At 40.6% G+C, this 21,183-nt stretch overlaps 1 protein-coding gene across 3 annotated transcripts in view; it reads right to left on the bottom strand.

Moving 5' to 3' along the window:
- csul (protein arginine N-methyltransferase 5) overlaps nucleotides 1-21,183 on the bottom strand; it is a 160,928-nt gene that overhangs the window by 30,356 nt on the left and 109,389 nt on the right. For all 3 annotated transcript variants that reach the window (XM_070084649.1, XM_070084651.1, XM_070084650.1), the window contains one exon: nucleotides 872-1,075. In XM_070084649.1, the coding sequence (XP_069940750.1) occupies nucleotides 872-1,075 (204 nt within the window). The remainder of the gene's footprint in view (nucleotides 1-871; nucleotides 1,076-21,183) is intronic.

Genomic DNA, 21,183 nt, shown 5'->3' with positions numbered 1-21,183 from the left:
TCTTCCATTCTATCAAATGAGACCAAGAAAACGAGAATATAACCATAAATACTATATGAAAATACACAGCAAAGTCACTGTTTTAAACCAAAAATAGTTGCAGTTTCTTTCTCATTATGCACTGCTTGTTGCACGATTCTTTTATGCTGCACACACACTGATCATACAGACCCATTCTTTCACATATAGGCCTATTGGCTTTCTCCGCAAGATCTGAAGCCACTAGAATTCTGGCGTAGTACTATGGGACTGACACTGGTTTCAAAGTTGTAATATTACGGGACGGACACCGAAGGGGTTAAGAAGACCACAGAGCTAGAAGGCATTGTTGTGAAGCAGCATTCATACAGACTTCTAACACTATACTACAAAATCAAGGGGTTCTTAGTATTACCTAGCCACTTGCCAAACTTACATTACACAGTAAAACCAAGCCAGCAACACCAACACCCACTCACATCACTGCTTCAGATTACACCTAACCCTGACCAACTACACTGCTTCCCCACTTTCCTTACCTGTATGTGCTGTCCTGTCACATCACCCCTTATATGACTTGCTTGACAAAGAATGTAACAATGTCCATAACAATGGTCTGCCAGTACCAAGTGTCTCTGTGCCATACTTGTCAGCAAGACCTGTAATCCTAGTTGAACGTCTGCTCAATTAAAAAAAAAAAAAAAAAAAAAGTGAGACACAAACTATAAATGTTTTGGTGTGACCATGGTTGTTATTGAGTCAATACTCTCACCACTGGTGTGACCATGGTTATTACTGAGTCAATACTCTCACCACTGGTGTGACCATGGTTATTACTGAGTCAATACTCTCACCACTGGTGTGAACATGGTTACCAAATACAAACACTTACCTCTGTTAGGATGAGTGAAGGTAAAGAGAGATTGTGATGGTGCTAATTCCTTTTTGTTATGCAAGTACACTACATATGGAGTCTCAAAATGGGCCAGGAAGTGCTTATCCTTCTCTCGACAGTTTCTTATCTCGTTGTAAAGTTTGGGCGACTGGAGAGGACTCAAAAACGACGTGTAACTACTGGGTATACTTATGCCATCCTCTGAAAAATTACATAAAGTTAAATATTATCAGAAAGAATAAATGGTTTAAAAAGTGACAAATAATGCATGAAAGAAAAAACAAAGAGCAAATTGTGAATTGTAACAAAATTATGAACCCAATGTTTCATGATACATACATATTACTGCGTTTGTAGTACATATATACAGGCGGGCCCCGCTCTACAGCGCTTCGCATTACGTCATTCCACTAGTACGGCGGTTTTCAATTATACAGGAAGGCCCCGCTTTACGGCGTTTCACTTTACGGCGTTCCGCTAATACGGACATTTCAAATTATGACCAAAACTCACTATACGGTTCCCCCCACCTGACTTTCTAATACGGTCACCGTGCCCCACCCTGTTTGTTTACATTCTCCATGAGCTCAGTAAGCACTAAGTCTCTCCATTTTGTCTGGAAACTCCAAAATTTCAAATGTTTTTAAAAGTTATTTCATATTTTATATATACTCTGATAATTATACTTATGTATACCTGTACCTAAATAAACTTACATACATCGAGTCATTTAAATGTCGTATATTACGTTAATATACACATTTTCATTAATCCATCCATGATATTTTTTTCAAAATTATATAATAAACACGATGCATAACATATAAATAAGATAAATACACCCCACAGTAGAATAAATAAACATAAATGTGAGATGTGAGCAGACGACTTCCACAAGTGACGCCATAATAACAATACTCACCGAGTCTCATTAAATGTCGTATATTACGGTAATATACACATTTTCATTAATCCATCCATGATATTTTTTTCAAAATTATATAATAAACACGATGCATAACATATAAATAAGATAAATACACCCCACAGTAGAATAAATAAACATAAATGTGAGATGTGAGCAGACGACTTCCACAAGTGACGCCATAATAACAATACTCACCGAGTCTCATTAAATGTCGTATATTACGGTAATATACACATTTTCATTAATCCATCCATGATATTTTTTTCAAAATTATATAATAAACACGATGCATAACATATAAATAAGATAAATACACCCCACAGTAGAATAAATAAACAAATGTGAGATGTGAGCAGACGACTTGCACAAGTGGTGATAATAACAATACTCGCCGAGTCTCATTAAATGTCGTATATTACGGTAATATACACATTTTCATTAATCCATCCATGATATTTTTTTCAAAATTATATAATAAACACGATGCATAACATATAAATAAGATAAATACACCCCACAGTAGAATAAATAAACATAAATGTGAGATGTGGTAGCAGACGACTTGCACAAGTGGTGATAATAACAATACTCACCGAGTCTCATTAAATGTCGTATATTGCGGTAATATACACATTTTCATTAATCCAGCCATGATATTTTTTTCAAAATTATATAATAAACACGATACATAACATAAAAAGATGATAAATACACCCCACAATAGAATAAATAAACATAAATATAAGATGTGGGAGCCTGGTTTGTTTACATAACTCTGCGCCTGTTACCTCTCATGTACTCATTCTTTCTCTCTCTCATTTATTCGTTTTATCTCATTTACTTACTCCTGACCCTACATTAAGACTACAAATATTTTAAGGTAAGTAATGAGTGAACTGTATATACATTTTATCGCTCTGGGATGCTTAAATATCATAGAATAGTATGTGTGGGTGGGGTGGCCTGGTGAGGTAGCCTGGCTATTACAATACATACCACACTTGATTTCTTACAATAAATACTACTTGTCTCACCCTAGATTAAGACTATAAATATTTTAAGGTAAGTAATGAGTGCACTATGTGTGTATTGTACCTTTTTATTGTTCTTTGATGCCTGGTTCTATTGCTAACTTAATATATGTTAGTGTAAACTTGTTATCTAGTGTTTGTATGCATTTATAAGTGGAAAAAAAGGGTGTTCCACTTTACGGCGATTTCCGCTTTACGGCGGTAGCCTGGAACCTAACCTGCCGTATAAGTGGGGCCCTCCTGTACTCATTATTTATTCATTCAGATTTCCTACAATAAATATATTCACCACTCACTATACTCTAAGGAAGAAAATATATTATGGTAACTAATGTGTGTACTGTATATGCATATTGAGGCAGTGTAGATAGTGTAAACATGTCAACAGGCTTTTATATGAATTTGAAAGGATAAAAAAAAAGTATGCTTCATTTTACAGCAATTTTTGCTTTACAGCAGTAGCTTGGAACCTAACCTGCTAAATAAATGGGGCTCACCTGTATAGTACCTCCATTTTTTACAATGTGGTATATACCTTTGATATACAGTGGAACCTCGGTTTTCGTGATTAATCTGTTCTAAAAAGTCTGACGAAAACTGAAGCAATATTTCCCCTAAGAAATAATGTAAATCCAATTAATCCGTTCCAGGCACCCAAAAATATTAACGAAAATAAATTTTATAGAGAATAACTAGTTTTACATACAGAAAACAAAGAAATAAATATAAATGACAATTGAAATGGATAAATGAACATTTAGCATCACTTTTACCTTTACTGAAGACTTTTATTGGCATATGGAAGATGGCGAGGAGGGGAGAGGGAGGAGTAGAGGTTATTGTTTGGAAGGGGAATCCCTGTTCATAAGGAATTCAGGTATCAAGGCCCTACCTGGGGTTACTTCCCCTCTTTGTCTTTTACTAGCATTAGCACCAGCTTGAGTCACTGTACCCCTGTGGCACAAAAAACCTGTCCAGAGAGGTCTGTATCTGGCGTCTCTAAGATTTGCCTAAAATGGGACAAGGCATTGTCACTGAACATGCTGCAGACATGCCTTGCAACAGCTTTGTTAGGGTGATATTTCTCCACAAAACTTTGCAACTCACTCCACTTTGCACACATATCCTTAATCACTGAAGAAGGCACATTCTCCCTTCTCTCTTCTTCCTCCTCTGAAGCAATTTCCTCAGCTGCAGTCTGTTGCTGTTCCAGTCGAAGGTCTTGCAACTCTTCAGTGGTTAGCTCTTCCCTGTGGTTGTCCAACTCTTCCACATCCTGGCTACTCACATCCAACCCCATGGACTTCCCCAAAGAAACAATGTTCTATCGGATTTCTCGCCTTCTTTATCAAAGGGCTGGCACTCAGAACTTTGTTTGGCTCCATGGTGGCTTATTTAGCAGTCGCACTCAATAAATAAGCACAAAAAACAATGGATTATTACAAAATGTTTCGGATGAATGAGCGGGGTGATGCTGACTAAACGAGAAACAAATGCAGACTGAGTCACGAACGCATGGGATGCTTTATGTGGGCACTCGAGTGGCCGAGTCATGCAGACGTACATGTATTTGGTACAGACCATTATCAACTCTACGATAACTGAGTGGATGTACGAAAACTGGGACAAAATTTCGAAAACTGAATCTTATGAAAACTGGGACATATGAAAACCGAGGTTCCACTGTGCCTCTTTAGAGTTTCGAGAGTTTCATTACTCTCGAAGCTAGGCCATGGGCCAGGCTCGTCTGGTGCTTGCCTGCTCAACCAGGTTGTTGCTGCTGGAGGCCTGCTGCCCCACATATCCATCACAGCCTGGTTGATCTGGTACATGGTGAAGATACTTGTCCAGTTTCCTCTTGAAGTCTTCTACACTTGTTCCAGCCGTATTTCTGATATCTTCTTGTAAGATGTTGAATATTCCGAAACTACGAATGCTGATACATACAGTGTTCCCTTATTGTTCCCACTGCACCCCTGTTACTCACTGGGTTTCTTTTGCACTTCCTCCCATATCTCTTACTCCAGTATGTTATGGCAGTGCGCAGATTTGGGATCAGGCCTCTGAGTACAGTGGAACCTTGGTTTTCGTCATTAATTCATTACAGAAAGTCTGATGAAATCCGAATTTGATGAAAACTGAAGCAATATTTCCCATAATAAATAATGTAAATCCAGACACCCAAAAGTATTAATAAAAAATCCATTTTATAGAGAATAACTATAGTTTTACATACAGAAAACAATGAGGAATAAATATATAGGACCAATAAAATGGATAAATGAACATTTAACATCGCTTTTACCTTTATTGAAGACTCTTGTTGGCATATGGAAGATGGAGAGGAGGGGAGAGGAAGGAGAAGTTATCTATACCACCATCACTACCACCTTCTACCACCATCACTACCACCCTCTACCACAATCACTACCACCATCACTACCACCCTCTACCACCATCACTACCACCCTTTACCAATGAGAAACAAAGCCAGACTGATTCAGAATGCATGGGATGCTTCGTGTGGGCACGGGCGGACACGCTCGGTATGGCAGACCACTGTCAACTCGACGAAAACCGAGGTGATGAACGAAAACTCGGACAAAATTTTGATGAAACAAGTCATCGAAAACCGAATTCAATGAAAACCAGGATGAAAACCAGGGCAAACGAAAACCTAGGTTCCACTGTACTTTTCAAGTACATATTATGTATCTCTCCTCTGCTGCAATGAGTACATGCTCAAGACTTGAAGGCATTCCCAGTAATTAGCTTTACTGACCCAATGTGAGCCATAAACGATCCCTGTATTTGTTCCAGCTCTTATGTTTCTCCTGCTTTGAATGGGGTCGTCAGCCCTGAGCAATATTCTAAATGAGGGAGCACTACCGATTTGAAGAGTGTCATCACCGGCATTATTTCCCTTGTTTTGAAAGTTTTCAATATCCACCCCGTCATCTTCCTAGCTGTCATGTTCTTTGTCTTGTTATGGTCTTTAAAAGAAAGGTCAGTTGACATAATTATTTCCAGGTCTTTTTCGTGTTCCTTGCGTTCTATTTGGTGACCCCTCTTGAATTTGTATATAGTGTTCCTTTTCAGTTCTTCATTCTTTCCATACCTAAGCGGCTGGAACTTATCACCACTAAACATCATGTTGCTCTCCAATGTCCACTAGAAAACCCTGCTTATGTCTTCCTGTAATTTTTCAGCATCCTCTACCGTAGTGGCTTTCATGCTTATTTTAGTGTCATCTGCAAGTGATGATACAAAAATGTGTGGGTGGTTTTATCTATGTCTGCATTTGATTGTTGTGACATGCAAAGAGTACGTAACCTTTATTCGGCGCATGTACACACCCTCATTTACAGGCTATCTCCCCCAACCAGCACACCAGGTGACTGAGGGTTGACGATGGGGCCCCGTCATTCAACCAGTACCCAGGTTCCAGCCAATGAGAAGATGGTTTTGGCAATCGCAGAGGTTATGTGGGTACCACGCTCCTGTCTGCCCTTGTCATTCCCATTCTAGAGCTGGTTGAAGCACGGTCTGCTCTCTAGTGGCTTCTAGTCTGCCTTGCTTACTGTGGAGCGCACTAATACCTATTGCTGTACATAGTGTATATAGTGTACATACTTCTGTTCTAAATAGGTGAAGGATAATGTAAGTCAAAAGTTTTCTGCTGTGTTTATTTTGCTCCCTTTACACCCAGGGTAACAGGCCATTTGGACTCCTGGGTTGTAATAATTGTGTATTTGGCCCTGATGGGCTGATGCCTGGTTTGGTATGTCCCATTGTGCTGCCCATCTGTCTCATCCATATCATTTCTCCTTTTAGTTTCTTTCTTTGGTCCGATCATTTCTCTTTATGTCTAAAAAAGATTGCTGTTCACTGGTTATTATAATTTTAAAAATTTTCACAAGCAATATTCTTTTTTTTTTTTTTATTATCACACTGGCCGATTCCCACCAAGGCAGGGTGGCCCGAAAAAGAAAAACTTTCACCATCATTCACTCCATCACTGTCTTGCCAGAAGGGTGCTTTACACTACAGTTTTTAAACTGCAACATTAACACCCCTCCTTCAGAGTGCAGGCACTGTACTTCCTATCTCCAGGACTCAAGTCCGGCCTGCCGGTTTCCCTGAACCCCTTCATAAGTGTTACTTTGCTCACACTCCAACAGCACGTCAAGTATTAAAAACCATTTGTCTCCATTCACTCCTATCAAACACGCTCACGCATGCCTGCTGGAAGTCCAAGCCCCTCGCACACAAAACCTCCTTTACCCCCTCCCTCCAACCTTTCCTAGGCCGACCCGTACCCCGCCTTCCTTCCACTACAGACTGATACACTCTTGAAGTCATTCTGTTTCGCTCCATTCTCTCTACATGTCCGAACCACCTCAACAACCCTTCCTCAGCCCTCTAGACAACAGTTTTGGTAATCCCGCACCTCCTCCTAACTTCCAAACTACGAATTCTCTGCATTACATTCACACCACACATTGCCCTCAGACATGACATCTCCATTGCCTCCAGCCTTTTCCTCGCTGCAACATTCATCACCCATGCTTCACACCCATATAAGAGCGTTGGTAAAACTATACTCTCATACATTCCCCTCTTTGCCTCCAAGGACAAAGTTCTTTGTCTCCACAGACTCCTAAGTGCACCACTCACCCTTTTCCCCTCATCAATTCTATGATTCACCTCATCTTTCATAGACCCATCCGCTGACACGTCCACTCCCAAATATCTGAATACGTTCACCTCCTCCATACTCTCTCCCTGCAATCTGACATCCAATTTTTCATCACCTAATCTTTTTGTTATCCTCATACCCTTACTCTTTCCTGTATTCACTTTCAATTTTCTTCTTTTGCACACCCTACCAAATTCATCCACCAATCTCTGCAACTTCTCTTCAGAATCTCCCAAGAGCACAGTGTCATCAGCAAAGAGCAACTGTGACAACTCCCACTTTATGTGATTCTTAATAGACAATAAACTGTTTTTAGATACAAAAACTTAGTTTAATAAACTAAACAGCAATAACCAATACCTGGTCTGACCTCTATTTCACCAGCAGAATACAGTGTAACCTCAGTTTTTGTCATTAATTTGTTCCAGAAAGTCTGACAACAACCGAATTCGAAGGAAACTGAAGCAACATTTCCCATAAGAAATAATGTAAATCCAATTAATCTATTCCAGACACCCAAAAGTATTAACAAAAAATACATTTTATAGAGAATAACTAAAGTTTTACATACAGAAAGCACCGAGAAATAAATATAAAGGTCTAATGAAATGGATAAATGAACATTTAACATCACTTTTACCTTTATTAAAGACTCTTGTTGGTGTATGGAAGACAGTGAGGAGGGGAGAGGGGGGGAGAGGTTATCTCTACCACCCTCTACCACAATCACTACCACCCTCTACCACAATCACTACCACCCTCTACCACAATCACTACCACCCTCGACCACAATCACTACCACCCTCTACCACCATCACAGCCACCCTCTACCACCATCACTACAACCTATCACAATCACTACCACCCTCTACCACCATCACAACTACTACCACCACCTACCACCGTCGACCGACGAGAAACAAAGCCAGACTGACTCAGAATGCGTGGGATGCTTTGTGTGGGTGCAGGCGGACATGTTTGGTATGGCAGACCACTGTAAACTCGGCGAAAACCTAAGTGATGAACGATAACTGGGACAAAATTTTGACTAAAAGTCGTCGAAAACCGAATTCAATGAAAACCAGGGCAAACGATAACCGAGATTCCACTGTACACCTACCATTCGACTTACGACTGAGCTTTGTTCCGATCAACCGGTTCTAAGTCAAAATGGACGCAAGTCGAACCTTTGAAAATTGCCGACATACTGGGTAGGGCATAATGTCAAACTTTTCCTATATAAACTACCTACATAGTACTGTAATGTAATGTACAATCATTATTTCATTCTTTTTACCATAATTTACTTCTATTGTTATATTTTAATTATTTATTTACTGTATATAATGTACATTGCATACAGTATCTTATGTTACTGTTATCTTTATGTATTGTCGACACAGTGGAATGGGAGAATACCACTGGTAGTGTCATCCTGCCAGAATGTAGTATAACCTATACCCTAAGTAAAGAGAAACAACTCTGGAACATATGTAATACGTAGCTGGCTGGCTGGCCAGGTGGGTGGGTGGGAGGCCAGGTGGGTGATTGGCTGACTGAATGTGGCTCGCTCTCTCTCTCTCTATCTCTCTCTGTATCTCTCTCTCTCAGGTACATGCAAGTAATCATACACAGTATAAATTACCTAGGATAACCCAAATAATCCAGACAAAGTGCTATACAGTGGATCTATGCTCCAGTGCCCTAAATTAATAATAATATTAATTATTATTATTATTATAATAATACATATGTACTAATATTAATATTATTATTATTAAACTATAATATAATAATCGTGTCCACTCATTACTTACCTTAAAATATCTGTAGTCTTAATGTAGAGTGAGAGGTGAGTAAACAAGATTAAATGAATAAACGAATGAGTGTGTAGAAGGTTGGCGAGTTATGTAAACAAATGTTGTTGTTGTTGCCAGCCCAGACACGAATGATTCCTGTTCACTCTGTCAAGCCGACCAGAAAAACATCTCATATTTGTTAATTTATATGTTTATATGTTATGTAGCATGTTTATTATAATTTTGAAAAAGAAATCATAGATGGATTAAGCAAAATGTCTATATTAACGTTTTATACACATTTAATGCGCCTCAGTGATTATTATTGTGTTATTATCATTATTAATATGGGGTCTTCAAGACCAATTACACTCTTAACCCTTTGAGGGTTTCGGCCGTACTAGTACGGCTTACGACCCAGGGTTTTTGACGTACTAGTACGCCTAAATTCTAGCGCCCTCAAATCTAGTGGGAGAAAGCTGGTAGGCCTACATATGAAAGAATGGGTCTATGTGGTCAGTGTGCACAGCATAAAAAAAATCCTGCAGCACACAGTGCATAACGAGAAAAAAAAAATTTGACCGCTTTTTTGGAATAAAACAGCGAATTTGCACTGTTTTTTCGTATGGTATTTATTGTTGTATTCTAGTTTTCTTGGTCTCATTTTATAGAATGGAAGACATATTACAGAAATTGAGATGATTTTGACTGGTTTTACAATGAAAAGTACCTTGAAATTGAGCTCAAAGTAGCAGAAATGTTCGATTTTTACCAAAATTCAAAAGTAAACAAATCATGCCAAGGTTCCAATACACGTCAACTGGTGAGTCTAATATTCTTTCGCAAGTGCGCCAATATTATTTATACCATTTTTTACACTAATGCAGTAGTCTGCATAGCGGTAAATCTTCTATTTTTTGCGAGAATAAAAATTCAAAGTGGAAAGCAAAAGAATATAAGAGGGGCCTTGAGACATGACTAATGAACAGAGGAAATGTCATTTTAGTGCCAGGAATGTCTTTCTTGTTTATTCTGGACCCTATTCGGAAATTGGTATCTTTTGAAATTTGTGTGAAATTGGCAAAATTGCTAAATTCTGACCACTGTACTGGATAGTTGAAATTGATAAATGGGTGGTTTCTTGCGCTCATTCGATAGAAAAAATGGAGTTCTAGCGAAATATTTATGTTTTTTGTCGACTAGTACAGTGGAATTGGCCGAAAATGGGGCTCAAAGTGGGCAAAATTGCCGATGCGTAAACATCGCTGAGACCGCTAACTTCGCGAGAGCATAATTCTGTAAGTTTTCCATCAAATTTCAAACTTTTGGTGTCATTATGATCGGGAAAAGATTCTCTATCTTTTTGTAAGAGAAAATTATTTTTTTTTTTTAAATTTGGTTGACCCTGAGAACGAGTCTCGGAGAGGGCCTGTCGACCCTCAAAGGGTTAATGAGTGGTTCTGAGACAGACAAGCAGACAGAAAGACAGACAGACACAGGTAGACAGACTGATACTCATGTAGACAGAAAGACAGACACACAAGTAGACAGACACACAGGTAGACAGAAAGACAGACACACAGGTAGACAGACAGATAAACAGACACAGAGATACAGGCAGACAGATACAGACACGTTTATGTGCAACAGTGAAAACAAACAGAGAGTTCGAGAGTAAGAGCCTTTCTTGCCACAATCTCCAGTGCAAGATTCAGACTTCATCTTAGGGGCCATGGTGAAATTTACTGTCCAGTTAGTACAGTTAATACAGTATGATGCTGCTGATAGGACAGGGTTACTCAAACTGATGCTGCCTGCATGACGCACTGCCACCGCGAGTATTGTCAAATATTGTACAGTGGTGTGCATCAGCCGGCTCAGTCCAGCTGCCAGATGCACGGTCGTAAGTCGAGTGGACGTATGTCGAGCAGGTCCTAAGTCGGATGGAAGGTGTATTTGTATTGTCCTATCATTATTAGCCTCCCCATACATTTTCCACTGTTTCTTAATACTGGTTGTTTTCTTTTGTTATTAGTAATAACATCAACAACCTGTAGTAACTATCTGGGTGGTAATAACAACCTGTATTAACAATCTGGGTGGTAATAACAACCTGTATTAACAATCTGGGTGGTAATAACAACAACCTGTATTAATAATCTGGGTGGTAATATAGATAACCTGTAGTAACTACTAACATCAACAACCTGTAACAACAACCTGTGTGGTCACAACTAGCATTAGGAGGTAGTAGCCTCCAGGTTCATCATTCCTAACACAAGAATTAATTTTTCATAACTCAAAATAAGAGAAGATGTATTGAGGTTGTGAAGAGCCATGACTACAAACACATTCAATTACAGTATTGGAAGTTGTCAACCAAAAGGCAGGGAACTCAAGTATTAACCCTTAAACTGTCCAAGCAGATCTACGTTCACATGCGTAGTGCTCCAAAAGTAGTTCTACATTTTTTATATATTTTCAAATACGTATAACAAAAAAAAAAAAAAGGTAGATCTAAGTTTTTTTACACGTTTTCAAATGTAAAAAAAAAAAAAAAGATGATCTACTTTTTTTACATACTTTCAAATGTTAAAAAAACGTAGATCTACGTTTGGACAGTTTAAGGGTTAAAACACTGAAACAGGAAACTTCGATCCTGTCTACTGGGCAGTTCAAGACATAAATGCTCATCAGCTGATATGTAAGTGCAAAGGCTCTCTAATTACAGAGCCTGAACACTGAACAAGAGTCCACATCCTAAATCACAGATTATCTTATGTTCATCACTGCTAAACAGTGAAATACAACCTTAACATCCTAAGCATTCTTGCATAACCACAAGTGAGCATATGGCCATTAACAATTTATAATTAAAGCCTCTCGTAACACATTGGTATATAGTCCTGCAGTGGTTGGTGCTTTTATTTAATAAATATATAAAAGACGGAAAGGTAACTGGAGATTGGCAAGGAGTCTGCATAGTTCCTCTGTATAAAAAAAAGGGGGACAAAGTGTAAGAATTATGGGGAGAGAAGCCTGTTGGGCATACTAGGTTAAGTGTATGGAAGAGTTTTTATTGAAAGGATTAAGGTTAAGACAAAGAGAAGGATTACTGATGAACAAGGAGACTTTCAGAAGGGTAGAGGATGTGAAGACCAAGTAAACAGTATTTAGATAAAGGTGGAGAGTTCTTGTTACATTCATGGATTTAGAAAAGGCATACGATAGGGTGGATAGAGGAACAATGTGGCAGATGTTGCAAGTGTATGGAATATATGTAAGTTACTGAAAGCAGTTAAGAGTTCTTACGAGGATAGTGAGGCTCAGGTTAGGGTTATGTAGGAGAGGGAGACTCTTTTCCAGTAAAAGTAGGCATTAGACAGAGATGTGTAATGTCACCATGATTGGTAGGTGAAAGGACACAAGTGCAACTAATGTGACATTTTATTGTGATAACGTTTTGCTCTCCAGGAGCTTTGTCAAGCCTTTACATACAACACATGGACACAGAGGGCTTTTTTTTTTTTTAACAAGTCGGCCGTCTCCCACCGAGGCAGGGAGACCCAAAAAGAAAGAAAATCCCCAAAAAGAAAATACTTTCATCATTCAACACTTTTACCTCACTCACACATAATCACTGTTTTTGCAGAGGTGCCCAGAATACAACAGTTTAGAAGTATATATGTATAAAGATACACAACATATCCCTCCAAACTGCCAATATCCCAAACCCCTCTTTTAAAGTGCAGGCACTGTACTTCCCATTTCCAGGACTCAAGTCCGGCTATAAAAAATAACCGGTTTCCCTGAATCCCTTCACTAAATATTACCCTGCTCACACTCCAACAGTTCGTCAGGTCCCAAATACCATTCGTCTCCATTCACTCCTATCTAATACGCTCACGCACGCTTGCTGGAAGTCCAAGGCCCTCGCCCACAAAACTTCCCTTACCCCTTCCTTCCAACCTTTGCGAGGATGACCCCTACCCCGCCTTCCTTCCCCTACAGATTTATACGCTCTCCATGTCATTCTACTTTGATCCATTCTCTCTAAATGACCAAACCACCTCAACAACCCCTCTTCAGCCCTCTGACTAATACTTTATTAACTCCACACCTTCTCCTAATTTCCACACTCCGAATTTTCTGCATAATAGTTACACCACACATTGCCCTTAGACAGGACATCTCCACTGCCTCCTCGCTGCAGCATTCACAACCCAAGCTTCACACCCATATAAGAGTGTTGGTACCACTATACTTTCATACATTCCCTTCTTTGCCTCCATAGATAATGTTCTTTGTCTCCACACATACCTCAATGCCCCACTCACCTTTTTTCCCCTCATCAATTCTATGATTAACCTCATCCTTCATAAATCCATCCGCTGATATGTCAACTCCCAAATAGTATCTGAAAACATTCACTTCTTCCCTACTCCTCCTCTCCAATTTGATATTCAATTTTTCTTTATCTAAATCATTTGATACCCACATTACCTTACTGTTTTCTATGTTCGCTTTCAACTTTCTACCTTTACACACACTCCCAAATTCATCCACTAACCTCTGCAATTTTTCTTTAGAATCACCCATCAGCAAAAAGTAACTGTGTCACTTCCCATTTTGTATTTTATTCCCCATAATTTAATCCCACCCCTCTCTCGAACACCATAGCATTTACTTCTTCTACAACTCCATCTATAAATATATTAAACAACCATGGTGACATTACACATCCCTGTCTAAGACCAACTTTTACCGGCAAGTAGTCTCCCTCTCTTCTACACACCCTAATCTGAGCCTCACTGTCCTCATAAAAACTCTTTACAGCATTTAGTAACTTACCACCTATTCCATACACTTGCAACATCTGCCACATTGCTTCCCTATCCACTCCATCATATGCCTTTTCTAAATCCATAAATGCAATAAAAACTTCCCTACCTTTATCTAAATACTGTTCACATATATGCTTCAATGTAAACACCTGATCTAAACATCTCTACCCACTCTAAAACCTCCTTGCTCATCCGCAATCCAACATTCTGTCTTACCTCTAATTCTTTCAATAATAACCCTACCATACACTTTTCCTGGTATACTCAGTAAACTAATTCCTCTATAATTTTTACAATCTCTTTTGTCCCCCTTCCCTTTATATAAAGGAACTATACATGCTCTCTGCCAATCCTTAGGTACCTTCCTTTCTTTCATACATTTATTAAACAAAAATACCAACCACTCCAGCACTATATCCCCCCCTGCTTTACCTCCTTTCATTCTACATAATGCCTCACGCATCTCCCCCACACTTACATCATGCTCTTCTTCACTCCTAAAAGATGGTATACCTTCCTGGCCAGTGCATGAAATTACCGCCTCCCTTTCTTCGTCGACATTTAAAAGTTCCTCAAAGTATTCTCACCATCTACCCAATACCTCCATTTCCACATCTACTAACTCTCCTACTCTGTTTTTAAATGACATATCCATTTGTTCCTTAGGCTTTCTTAACTTGTTTAACTCACTCCAAAATTTTTTCTTATTTTCATTAAAATTTCTTGACAGTGCCTCTCCCACTCTATCATCTGCTCTCCTTTTGCACTCTCTCACCACTCTCTTCATCTTCCTTTTACTCTCTATATACTCTACTCTTCTTATAACACTTCTGCTTTGTAAAAACATCTCATAAGCTACCTTTTTCTCTTTTATCACACCCTTTACTTCATCATCCCACCAATCACTCCTCTTTCCTCCTATAACCACAAACATCTGCCCCACATTCTAATAGTGCATTTTTAAAACTATTCCAACCCTCTTCAACCCCCCCACTACTCATACTTGCACCAGCCCACCTTTCTGCTAATAGTTGCTTATATCTCACCCGAACTTCCTCCTCCCTTAGTTTATACACTTTCACCTCTCTCTTACTTGTTGTTGCCATTTTCTTCTTGTCCCATCTACCTCTTACTCTAACTGTAGCTACAACTAGATAATGATCTATAAACGTGTGCATCCTTAAGCCTACCCATCAACCTTTTACCCACCAATACATAATCTAACAAACTACTTTCATTACGTGCTATATCATACCTTGTATATTTATTTATCCTCTTCTTCATAAAATATGTATGACTTATTACCAAACCTCTTTCTGCACATAGCTCAATTAAAGGCTCCCCCTGGCACCCCAAATTTACCTACTACTCACTCCACAACATTTTTACCCACTTTTGCATTGAAATCCCCAACTACAAGTACTCTCACACTTGGTTCAAAACTCCCCATGCATTCACTCAACATTTCCCAAAATCTCCCTCTCTCCTCTACACTTCTCTCTTCTCCAGGTGCATATATGTTTACTATAACCCACATTTCACATCCAACCTTTATTTTACTACACATAATCCTTGAATTAATACATTTATATTCCTTCTTTTCTTGCCATAGCTTATCCCTCATCATCTATAATTTCCTCACTAACAGAACACAGAGTAGTAGTCAACAGAGTAAAGTCCGAGGCAGCTACGGTGAAAAGCTCTGTTCCACAAGGCACAGTACTCGCTCCCATCTTGTTCCTCATCCTCATATCTGACATAGACAAGGATGTCAGCCACAGCACCGTGTCTTCCTTTGCAGATGACACCCGAATCTGCATGACAGTGTTTTCCATTGCAGACACTGCAAGGCTCCAGGCGGACATCAACCAAATCTTTCAGTGGGCTGCAGAAAACAATATGAAGTTCAACGATGAGAAATTTCAATTACTCAGATATGGTAAACATGAGGAAATTAAATCTTCATCGGAGTACAAAACAAATTCTGGCCACAAATTAGAGCGAAACACCAACGTCAAAGACCTGGGAGTGATCATGTCGGAGGATCTTACCTTCAAGGACCATAACATTGTATCAATCGTATCTGCTAGAAAAATGACAGGATAGATAATGAGAACCTTCAAAACTAGGGAGGCCAAGCCCATGATGACACTCTTCAGGTCACTTGTTCTATCTAGGCTGGAATATTGCTGCACGCTAACAGCACCTTTCAAGGCAGGTGAAATTGCTGACCTAGAAAATGTACAGAGAACCTTCACGGCGCGCATAACGGAGATAAAACACCTCAATTATTGGGAGCGCTTGAGGTTCCTAAACCTGTATTCCCTGGAATGCAGGCAGGAGAGATACATGATTATATACACCTGGAAAATCCTAGAGGGACTAGTACCGAACTTGCACACGAAAATCACTCACTACGAAAGCAAAAGATTTGGCAGACGATGCAACATCCCCCTAATGAAAAGCAGGGGTGTCACTAGCACGTTAAGTGACCATACAATAAGTGTCAGGGGCCCGAGACTGTTCAACTGCCTCCCAGCATACATAAGGGGGATTACCAACAGATCCCTGGCAGTCTTCAAGCTGGCACTGGACATGCACCTAAAGTCGGTTCCAGACCAGCCGGGCTGTGGCTCGTACATTGGTTTGCGTGCAGCCAGCAGTAACAGCCTGGTTGATCAGGCTCTGATCCACCAGGAGGCCTGGTCACAGACCGGGCCGCGGGGGCGTTGACCCCCAGAACTCACTCCAGGCAAACTCGACATTATTGCTACTCCTTCTTTAGCTCTAACTCTATTTAAAACCCCTGACCTAATCCCATTTATTCCTCTCCACTAAAACTCTCCCACTCCCTTCAGCTTTGTTTCACTTAAAGCCAGGACATCCAGCTTCTCATTCATAACATCCACAATAATCTCTTTCTTATCATTCGCACAACATCCACACACATTCAGACTTCCCACTTGGAAAATTTTCTTCTTATTCTTTTTAGTAATTATTACAGGAAAAGGGGTTACTAGCCCAATGTTCTTGGCATTTTAGTTGACTTTTACAACATGCATGGCTTATGGAGGAAAGATTCTTATTCCACTTCCCCATGGAAATAAAAGGAAAAGTAATAAGAAACAAGAACTATTAAGATAAAATCTAAGAAAACTCAGATGAGTGTGTATAAATGTGTACATGTATGTGTAGTGTGACCTAAGTGTAAGTAGAAGTAGCAAGACGTACCTGTAATCTTGCATATTTATGAGACAGACAAAAGACACCAGCAATCCTACCATCATGTAAAACAATTACAGGCTTTCGTTTTACACTCACTTGGCAGGACGGTAGTACCTCCCTTGGTGGTTGCTGTTTACCAATCTACTATATACGTATATAGGCTTAGAGTGAAGTGTAAGGCACAATATAATCATTGTAGAAATAGTAGTAGTTATAATGGTGGCAGCGGCAGCAGCAGCAGCGGTGGTGGTAGTATTGGTGGTGGTAGTAGTGGTGGTAGTAGGGGTGGTGGGTGGTGGTAGTAGGGGTGGTGGGTGGTGGTGGTAGTGGTGGTGGTGGTAGTGGTGGTGGTGGTAGTGGTGGTGGTGGTAGTGGTAGTATTGGTGGTAGTAGTGGTGGTGGTGGTGGTGGTAGTGGTAGGGGTGGTAGGGGTGGTAGGGGTGGTGGTGGTGGTAGTGGTGGTAGTGGTAGTATTGGTGGTAGTAGTAGTGATGGTAGTGGTGGTAGTGGTGGTAGGGGTGTTAGGGGGGTGGTGGTGGTGGGGGTGGTGGTGGTAGTGGTGGTGGTGGTAGTAGTAGTGGCGGTGGTGGTGGTAGTAGTAGTAGTGGTGGTGGTGGTGGTAGTAGTAGTAGTGGTGGTGGTGGTAGTGGTAGTAGTAGTAGTGGTGGTGGTGGTAGTGGTAGTAGTAGTGGTGGTAGTGGTAGTAGTAGTAGTGGTGGTGGTGGTAGTGGTAGTAGTAGTAGTGGTGGTGGTGGTAGTGGTAGTAGTGGTGGTGGTGGTAGTAGTGGTGGTGGTGGTGGTGGTAGTGGTGGTGGTGGTGGTAGTAGTAGTGGCGGTGGTGGTGGTAGTAGTAGTAGTGGTGGTGGTGGTGGTAGTGGTAGTAGTGGTGGTGGTTGTGGTGGTAGTAGTAGTGGTGGTGGTGGTAGTGGTAGTCGTAGTGGTGGTAGTGGTAGTAGTGGTGGTGGTGGTAGTGGTAGTGGTAGTGGTAGTGGTGGTGGTGGTAGTAGTGGTGGTGGTGGTGGTGGTGGTGGTGGTGGTGGTGGTGGTGGTGGCGGTGGCGGTGGCGGCGGCGGCGGCGGCGGCGGCGGCGGCGGCGGCGGCGGCGGCGGCGGCGGCGGCGGCGGCGCACTATATACAAAACTCAAGAGGGTCACCAAATAAAACGTAAGAAACATGTAAAAGACCTAGGAATAATTATGTCAGCGGACCTTTCACCATAACAAGACAAAGATCACGACAGCCAGGAAGATGACGGGGTGGGTATTGAGAACTTTCAAAACAAGGGAAACAATGCCGATGGTGACACTCTTCAAATTGTTAGTGCTCCCTCACTTAGAATATTGCTCAGTGCTGGTGGCCCCGTTCAGGGCAGGAGAAATATCGGAGCTGGAACAAATACAGAGATCGTTTACGGCTCACATTGAGCCAGTAAAGCAATTAAACTACTGGGAACGCCTGCAAGTCTTGAACATGTACTCACTGGAGCGGAGGAGAGAGAGGTACATGATAATATATACCTGGAAGGTACTCGAGGGTTTGGTCCCAAATCTGCACACTGCCATAACATACTGGAGTGAGAGATATGGGGAAGTGTAAAATAAACCCAGTGAGGAGCAGGGGTGTGGTGGGGACAATAAGGGAACACTGTATCAACATCTGGGGTCCCAGACTTTTCAACATCTTACCAGAAGATATCAGAAGCACTGCTGGAACAAGTGTTGAAGCTTTCAAGAAGAAACTAGACAAGTATCTTCACCAGGTGCCAGATCAACCAGGCTGTGATGGATATGTGGGGCAGCGGGCCTCCAGCAGCAACAGCCTGGTTGACCAGGCGAGCACCAGACGAGCCTGGCCCATGGCCGGGCTCAGAGAGTAGATATACTCTCGAAATTCTTCAAAGGTATATCAAAGGTAAGGTATATCCCTAGTCACAAGGGAAATTTTCCTGGAATGGTTTAATGAAATGTTTGGCCCCAGTGTGAAAAAATACCTCCTGGATAAGAAATTGCCACTCCAGTGCCTCCTGTTAATGGACAATGCTCCTGCTCATCCTCCAGACTTGGAAGACCAAATGTCTAAGGAATTCAGTTTTGTAACAGTGAAGTTTTTGCCTCCTAACACCACTCCTCTCCTCCAGCCCATGGACCAGCAGATCATTGCAAACTTCAAAAAACTGTACACCAAAGCAATGTTTCAAAGGTGCTTTGACATAACCTTAGACTCTAAATTGACCCTAAGAGAGTTCTGGAAGAATCACTTCAATATCTTCCACTGCATAGGCCTTATAGATAAGGCTTGGCAGGGAGTGATTTCCTGGGCAATGAACTCTGCTTGGAGAAAATTGTGGCCAGATTGTGTTCAAAAGAAGAATTTTGAAGGGTTTGAGGCTGATCCTGTCGACCCTATGCCTGTTGTGCAATCAATTGTGGCATTGGGGAATTCCATGGGGTTGGATGTGAGTTTGGAGGATGTGGAAGAGTTGGTGGAGGACCACAATGAAGATGAGCTGCAAGAGCTTCATCTGCAACAGCAACAGACCACAGCTGAGGAAATTGCTTCAGAGGAGGAGGAAGAGAGATGGAAGGTGCCATCTTCCAAGATTAAGGAGATCTGTGCAATGTGGACTTCAGTGCATTCATCTGTGGAGGAACATCACCCTGAGAAAGCTGTTGCAATCCATGCTGGCGACTTTTACAATGACAATGCCATGTCCCATTTTAGGCAAATCTTAAAGAGACGCCAGAAACAGACCTTTCTGGACAGATATGTTGTGTGACAGGGGTCCAGCGACTCTCAAGCTGGTCCTAGTGATAGTAAAAAACAAAGGAGGGAAGTGACCCCAGATAAGGACTTGGTACCTAGAGTCTCCATGGAGGGGGATTCCCCTTCCAAACAATAACCTATCTTTCCTCTCCCTTCCTCCCTACCTTCCTTCCAGCAACAACAGCCTTCAACAAAGGTAAGAGTCATGTTTAATGTTTATTCTTTTGTGCATGTAAATGTATATTTAAGGTAAAAAAAAAATTTTTGGGTCTATACTTCTGGGTGTCTGGAACAGATTAATTCCATTTACATTATTTCTTATGGGGAAAATGGTTTTGGTTTTGGCCGATTTCAGTTTTGGCCTATGGCTCTGGAATGGATTAAACACGAAAACCAAGAGGCCACTGAAGTAGTACTAGTAGGAGTAGTAGTAGTAATACAATTGGTAGTAATAATACAACTGGTAGTAGTAATACAAGTAGTAGTAGTAGTAGTAATACAAGTGATAGTAGCAGTAGTGGTAATACAAGTGATAGTAGCAGTAGTGGTAATACAAGTGATAGTAGTAGTAGTGGTAATACAAGTGATAGTAGTGGTAATACAAGTGATAGTAGCAGAAGTGGTAATACAAGTGATAGCAGTAGTAGTGGTAATACAAGTGATAGCAGTAGTAGTGGTAATACAAGTGATAGCAGTAGTAGTGGTAATACAAGTGATAGTAGTAGTAATACAAGTGATAGTAGTAGTAGTAATACAAGTGGTAGTAGTAGTAGTGGTGGTAATACAAATGATAGTAATAGTAGTGGTAATACAAGTGATAGTAGTAGTAATGGTAATACAAGTGGTGGTAGTAGTAGTAGTAGTAGTAGTAATACAAGTGGTGGTAGTAGTAGTAGTAATGCAAGTGATAGTAGTAGTAGTAGTAGTAATACAAGTGATAGTAGTAATACAAGAGGTAATAGCGGTAATACAAGTGGTGGTAGTGGTAATACAAGTGGTAGTAGTGGTAATACAAGTGGT

Source organism: Cherax quadricarinatus, chromosome 13 (assembly GCF_038502225.1).
Source record: "Cherax quadricarinatus isolate ZL_2023a chromosome 13, ASM3850222v1, whole genome shotgun sequence".
In the NCBI taxonomy this organism is placed as follows: domain Eukaryota; kingdom Metazoa; phylum Arthropoda; class Malacostraca; order Decapoda; family Parastacidae; genus Cherax; species Cherax quadricarinatus.
The sequence above is the reverse complement of the archived record's forward strand: the minus strand, read 5'-3'. Positions and strand labels throughout refer to the sequence as shown.